This window comes from Rattus norvegicus, chromosome 4 (assembly GCF_021556685.1).
Source record: "Rattus norvegicus strain SHRSP/BbbUtx chromosome 4, alternate assembly SHRSP_T2T, whole genome shotgun sequence".
Taxonomy (NCBI): Eukaryota; Metazoa; Chordata; class Mammalia; order Rodentia; family Muridae; genus Rattus; species Rattus norvegicus.
In genome coordinates this window covers 167,588,122-167,595,754 of record NC_141537.1, presented here as the reverse complement: position 1 = coordinate 167,595,754, position 7,633 = coordinate 167,588,122, and the positions used below count along the sequence as shown (strand labels likewise).

At 37.1% G+C, this 7,633-nt stretch overlaps 1 protein-coding gene across 1 annotated transcript; it reads left to right on the top strand.

Moving 5' to 3' along the window:
* The first annotated feature begins 1,399 nt into the window (after positions 1 to 1,399).
* Prb1 (proline-rich protein BstNI subfamily 1) lies at positions 1,400 to 4,866 on the top strand. The gene is made up of 4 exons (NM_001395623.1): positions 1,400 to 1,496; positions 3,117 to 3,152; positions 3,986 to 4,535; positions 4,798 to 4,866. Exons 1-3 carry the CDS (start codon positions 1,433 to 1,435, stop codon positions 4,507 to 4,509), a joined length of 624 nt encoding a protein of 207 aa, NP_001382552.1. The 5' UTR covers positions 1,400 to 1,432; the 3' UTR covers positions 4,510 to 4,535; positions 4,798 to 4,866.
* Positions 4,867 to 7,633: the final 2,767 nt, after the last annotated feature.

Genomic DNA, 7,633 nt, shown 5'->3' with positions numbered 1-7,633 from the left:
AAGGAAGGAAGGAAGGAGGGAAGGAAGGAAAGACAAGAAAGGAAAAGAAAAGACAAGAAAGGAAAACAAAAGAGAAGAGAAGAAAAGAAAAGAAAAGAAAAGAAAAGAAAAGAAAAGAAAAGAAAAGAGTGGGTAGGTGAGCACTCTCATAGAAGCAAGGAGAGAGAGGATGGGATAGGGGATTTCTAGAGAGAAAACTGAGGAAGGGGATGACATTTGAAATGTAAATATATAAAATATCCAATAAAAATAAAGAAAACTATGTCATGAGTCTTAGAAAGAAGCTGTCCTTTAGGGTTCAAATCCAAACTCTCAATATAGGGGACATGGGAAGAAGAATGACAAATAAAGCCATGAGGCCAAGTCACAAACAAACAAATAATAGTAATCACTGGTTTAAATGATGTCAAGGCTTTCATTGGAAATATAAGAGGATGATGGACTGTGATACAGTGACAATAAGCATGGCCCAGTGTAGTATAGAGCACAATCATCCTCAGCTCATCAGATTGGAAGGTATTGAAGAATTGGCTACCAAATTTTCCATGTTGAAAATATTCAGTGATAGCAATACCTTGGAGTCTTTGAAGGTAATGTCAGACTACCTTGTTCATGTTTATAACCAATAAATAGTCCAGAAATGTTTTCTAGAGAAAACAACAGGAACATAATCTAATTTAATATTCTAAAGAAATTATATATGTGGAAATGAGGATATTATCTATGGAGCATATAATTCTGTGGTACATGTGAGAACTACATGTTCATGGATTGATTAATCTGAAACTTACCTGGTCTCTCTTCTGCCATTTTTCCTTTCCTGACACAGAAAGAATAGAAATATGAAGAATATTCAGCCTTTCAGTTTGAAGATATCAGTTTCCTCATTTTGAACCAAATATGGGGAATTCTGGACAGCCTATCTGAGTGAAAACATGCTGCCAGTCTTGCTTGTCTCTCTTACTATGTGTCCTACCTCGGTGTGCTAATTTGCTGCAAAACTGAACAAAATGTGACCACAATGTTATACTCATTTTGTTACTACATTTACTTACACAAATATACATGTGTGTATGGAAGTCAATCCTCCCAAGATCGCAACTAATAAGGACAGTCACTTTTACATCAAACTAAAGTTTAACCAATGATAGAATTTCATTTCTAATATCTAAAATTTTACTCTATCACTTTAACATTGTTGTTCAAATTTCGTATCATATGATTTAGACCTGAATGCTTGACAAGCTCCTCCTCACTGCATCCTGCTAGGCTAAAGTCCCAAAGAAGAGTCAAGGATGCAAGGCTTCCTGGTGTGTCAGGTCAGGTCAGGAGTAAAGACCTGAAAAGTGCTTTTGTTCTACTTGTGTTATAAAGACTTTGGCCTTCCTTCCTCCAGCACAAACTTGGGAGCAACTCCAGAGTCTCCTCCAAGATGCTGGTGGTCCTGCTCACAGCAGCCTTGCTGGTTCTGAGCTCAGCTCATGGCTCAGATGAAGGTATGAAGTAGGGGAGAGAGTCATACAGTGACACGGGACTTGAGCAACACACTTCTCTTGATGACTGCGAGAAATGAAAGAAGATGGAAAGGGACTGAGGGAAAGAATTTTGAGAACAAAGAGTAGAACATTTGCTATTGTTTTACCTCTATAGCTTAAACTATAATCATACGTTAAAAATGTTGCAACAAAATAACATGAGTGCATTTATTTTTTATTTATTCCAAATATTCTTGTTTTGTTATTTTATTATTATCTTTTAATCTTTTTTTACAGTCTAGTCATTATCTCCCTTTTATTCTGCCCTCTGATATTTTCTCATCCCATTCTTCTTCCTGTTTTCAAGAATTTGTCCTCACCCCCATTCCTACCCCTCCATGTCTCCCCTCCCTGAAGCCTCAGGTCTCTCAATGGTTAGTGCATCTCTCACTGAGGTCAGACTAGGCAGTCTTCTGCTGTATATGTGTTGGGGGCCTTGGACCAGCTTCTTCCATCCTTTCTCTAATTTGACCACAGGGTTCCCAGACTTTAGACCATTGGTTGAGTGTAAGTATCTGCTTCTGTCTCAGTCAGTTGCTTGTTGGGTCTCTTAGAGGGCAGATATTCCACATTCTGTCTGTAAGTACACCATAACATCAATAATAGTGCTAGACCATTGAGCCTCCCCTTGAAATGGATCCAATTTGGGTTAGTCACTCAGTCTCTTCTCCATTTTTGTCCCTGCAGTTCTTTTAGACAAGAACAATTCTGGGTGAGAGTTTTTGACTGTGGGATGGCAACCCCATCCCTTCATTTGATATTCTGTCTTTCTACTGGAGGTGAGCCCTCTGAGTGCCTTTTAAAAAAGACCATTTTGATGTTGGATGATGCACGACAGTATTTTATACTTGACAAAGGGAACCTCAGTTTGTATGGTGTTATGAAAAACAGATAGTGTTCACTTGCCTAGTGAACAGAGAATAGAGAAAAATGAAAGAAGTAAAAATATATCAGGGATGGTTTGAAGAAATGGAAAAATAACAAATTTAAAACTCTGGACAAAATGAGCTATAAATATGAATAATTTCTTTTAAAAATAATTTCTATATTCATTTAATTATTTTGTCTGTATGTAAATATGCATACCTAGTTTATTTGTCTGTCTGTCCATGTGTCTGTACATTTTTACATGCTCATATGCATTCTGATAGAGGACAACTTATTGGTAGCAAGATTTCCCCTCATACCATGCATAGTCAGAAACTGTATACAAGTCATTAGGCTGGTACTTTTCCCCCACTTAAACATCTTGCTACCCTAACTTTCCTCTCTTGTTTTTAATGACATCCATGCAATATTCACTGTGTTGTTTATAGTACTGAAAGCCATGTTTATTCTAATCTCAATGAAGGAAATATGAACAAAATATAAGAAATGAAGGTCATGAAATAAAACATCAAGAATGTAAATGTTTCTTCATGACATTCTGAGAATTTTAATGGAAACTATCAGTGAAGTTTGATAGATCTAACAATGAACTAAATAGTCACTGCTACTGAGTGTAGATACCATCCTGTCAGGATTCCTAGCAATCTAAAAATGTCATAAGTAACTTTCCACTTCATTGTGCTTATTTCCTAGAGGTCATCTATGAAGACTCATCTTCTCAACTCTTAGGTAAAGAGAGATCCATCTTCTATTGACTTTCTATGTAACCTTTACATTTGTAATTATTCAATTCTGTAATATCTCATTATTATTTTCTAATTTTATCAAATTCATGACAGTTAAGCTTCCCCAAAGATAAATAGACAACCTTCCCAGCATTGATTCTATAGCAGGGCTGTACACTTGAAGAGTTGGAGCTATCCTTTGATAACTAAACAGACATTTGTCTCTTACATAGATGAAACAAGGGATTACATACAATGCACATAATGGGTATCCCCATTTAAAATCCTCCCTGGCATTATGTTTTGTTAAGACATCATTCACCAGTGATTCCAAGTAGAATTCTAAGATTATATAAAAATATGGAACTGTGCAGAGCCTGTGCTTTCTCCATTTTTAAATTTGTTTTTTTCACTATGTTCTGTTTTCAAGGCTGACTAATTTTTACAAACATTTTGCATAACTATTGAATAGAAAAACTTCTTATTACGTTTCTGTCTTGCTTTACACGTGATTATAGGACTTTATACACCATGATATATTAAAGGATAAAGCTTTGCTGTCACAATTTTGCTACTCTAACAAGTTCTAACCAGTAACATTTAAAAAATATTCCCCCTTTTGTCACTTCCATATGGGAATTGCAACCAACATAAAATTACCTTAATACAGTAAATTAAGGGTAAATTCATATCAAGTGTTGAGATACATGAAAGTAATATGATAAATATGAAAACTAAGCTTCATGATTCATCAATGGCATAAAGTAGGAGTGGGGGTGGTAATCCTGGGAAAAAGAGAAAGTATACATTAATGTACTTTGATCCATACTTAAGCAGATGTAGAGCAGCAGAACCAGAAACATGGTCAACATCATCAGAAACCACCTCCTGCTTCTGATGAAAACGGTGATGGTGATGATAGCGATGATGGTGATGATGATGGCAGTGGGGATGACGGAAATAGACCAGAGAGACCACCACCACACGGAGGCAATCACCAGCGTCCTCCTCCAGGACACCACCATGGTCCACCCCCATCAGGAGGCCCTCAGACATCCTCACAGCCTGGAAACCCACAAGGCCCTCCCCCACAGGGTGGCCCTCAGGGACCTCCTCAGCCTGGAAACCCACAAGGCCCACCCCCACAGGGAGGACCCCAGCAGAGACCCCCTCAGCCTGGAAAACCTCAAGGCCCACCCCCACAGGGTGGTCCTCAGGGACCCCCTCAGCCTGGAAACCCACAAGGCCCACCCCCACAGGGAGGACACCAGCAGAGACCCCCTCAGCCTGGAAAACCACAGGACCCAGCCCAGGACGCAACCCATGAACAGCCAAGTTACCTATGGTCATTTTTTGCATAACCATCTGATTCCTTAGCACTGAGAAGGTAATTAAATACTTCATCTTTCATACAATTCCCCAAACTCCAGGTAACACCACCCTGTTCCTTAAAGATATAGGTTATGTATATATCCAAAACTTGGATAGACCCTAAAATTCTATGGTTTATGTAATTTAAATTCACTCTTCATCAAAAGTCTTAACTCAAACACAATTATAATTCCAGGAAACTAAAAGATATCTTAGACATTTTGAAATCACGCATTGTGTCTTTCTTTTCCCATACCTTGTTTATTTCTTTCTTTCAGGTGAACAGAAGACAGATGTCTTTAATATTGCTCCTATAGAATGATTCCAATAAAATATTTAGCATGCAAATACTGTTTGCTATTTCTTATTCTGAGCAAGAGCTACACTGACATCTTGGGATGTTATTTCTAGGAAGGGGCAGTCCTCCCTATACATATCAGTTAACTATCACTTGAGAGACATTCTTGTTTCCATATTATCCCCAATTTCTGCCAGCTCTTTGGCTATATTTTCCATATACTTGTTACATAAGCAGAAGACTTCACATAAGATGTGAATTTCAATATTAAACCACATAAATAGTGATGCTGTTAGCATATCATGTGTCTTAGTATGCCAGTACTCTAGGGATTAGCCGCCTTGACAAACTGCAAAAAAGGGTTCTTTGTTTCTTACAGATATTACTCTCTGTTCCTAATTTGTGGTCTCTGTTCCTGTAGCTAGTAGCTAATATTCTTTTGGAAGGTTTATTATCAGTCAGCTCACATTCTTCTGATAATGACAGTCTTATGAATCCCATAGTGTTCTCTGACTGAGATGTTCAGTGTGTGTGTGTTTGTGTGTGTGTGTGTGTGTAATACAAATTATATATATATATATATATATATATATATATATATATATATATATATATTTAATAAATATATACCTGGGCCTAAAGGCCAATGAGATTGCTATAATAGTATAAGTATACATTGGAACTGTCTTTCAATGCTTTTTAGAGATAATTACAATTATTCCATTTACTTCTTTATTTTTACATTTTATTGAATCTTAATTATAGAGCAAAAATACAAAGTGTGTAGAGTCTTATGAATCCTGAAAACTTCCGATGTTTTTGAGTGTTAATTCATAAAAGCTGTATTTGTTGTTCTCCTTTGAATGTTCTCTAAATCCCTATTCCTTTACCAAGATCTGGTCTTTTCTTCTTCCACTCATACAATTCTTTTTAAAACTTGAGTGACTTTCATGGAAACAACATAATGATGGGTTCCCAGAGATTAAAAAAGAGTGGTCATTCTGACATTTACTATTCCTTTATTTCTTTCATTCTCTGATGGCTCCTGATCACCACAGCACTGAGAAGTGAAGACACTATGCAATGATTTATTAGGATGTATATGAAGATTCATAACCATGATAATCACATGCATCTACAATATTAATGAAGCCATAAATTATGGTGAAATGCCTCATTTTCATATGTATCAACATTCTGAATGATTCATCAATCATTAACAAGATTTGCAGTCCTAACTAAGCAGTCTTACCAGCCCTAATGTCTTTAGTATTTACTTTAATAACACAGAAGGGAAATATTTTTGAAGATGTTCCAGGAAGATTGGAATCTCTCAAATTAGGAAACATAATTTTGCATTGAATGTAGGAAAGAAGTATAAAAACAATCATAAAAAGCCAACTACATAGGAATAAAGAAAACCATAAATTTTTCAAGTAGCAAAATATTACTAGACAAAAACATTATTCTGCAAATATATAAAGTTAGCTTAGTCTAAACCAAAAAAATAAAATGGAAAAATCTCAAGACCTAAAAGACTCTCTCTTCTTTTTCATTTCTTTTGTGTTTAATATCTTATTGCCAGTGTTCATTTCAGTTTCTTATTTATTTTTTATTATTCTGATTTTAAATGCTGCTTATTAACTAATTAAAAATAATGCTATTTTTAACTTTTATTGGTTCTTTATGAGATTCACACTAGGAGTCCATCTCCACCCATCTCTCTGCCCTCCTGTATCCACCCTCCGCATTTGTATAAAGCTAAACTTAAAGAATAAAATGCATTTAAAAATCTTATTGTGGAAGCTGTGGTTTATCAGAGTGTTTTCCACAGTATACACTTTTGTCCACACAATTTTACTTGCAAATGTTCATTTTGATGATTCATTGATCTGGTTCAAGTCTTCTAGCTTCTGATATATCGTCAATATTGGAACCTTACCTAGAATATTCACAGTTGTTGCCCTGTGTCATGGAGATTCTGCAACTTTACATTTTCAAAACCAATCTTTTCACATGCTCCAGAAGATCAGAGATAGATGCTGGGGAGACAGAACTCAATGTCCTGGATCTGGGAATGGGTGGAAACTGAGTTGATTTAACACATAACTTTCTTGTACCTTGACTACTATTGGGAGCTCTCCCTCATTGTCCCAGGTAGCTCACACAATGCTGCAGACAACAAGATACACAGTAGGCTCTCCAGCTCTCATAGTTTACACAGGCCACCATGCCAGTTATACTGTGCTATCCAGTCAAGTTTCAGGGCAGAATTTCCTGAGTGTGGCAGCTGGTTAGTGGTAGAGAGAGTTTTCCTACTCTCACAACCCTGAGTCTAGCTCTCCTACCTCAGGTACTGAAGGTGGGACACTTAATAGCAGGTTAATGACAATGCCAGCTCTCTCACTTTTACATCTTCATGGTAAGTCCACAAGTGCCCTCAGCTACAGGGGCCAGGTGATGTACTGCATATACTGTCCAAAGGACTGCAGCAGGAAAGAGATGGTACTAGCTCTGCCTATCACTTGAACTGTGGGCTGAGGTTATAGTCCAGATGAGGGATGTCCAAATGATCTTTAGTGGTAATATGTAATATGAGCCATAAACAAGAGCAACTGCTACTTCATGGACACAGACCCAGACATGGTCCTCAGGAGCAGTATGGGCTCAGATTTTACCATCACCACAGGTGGCAGGGCATGGCATTCACAGCAGGTTATTCTCTCCAGCCCCATATCTCTCATTCTATATTTCTTCAAAATGCTCAAGATGTTGTTCTCTTCATGAGTCCACTACACACCTGCACTTTGCATTGT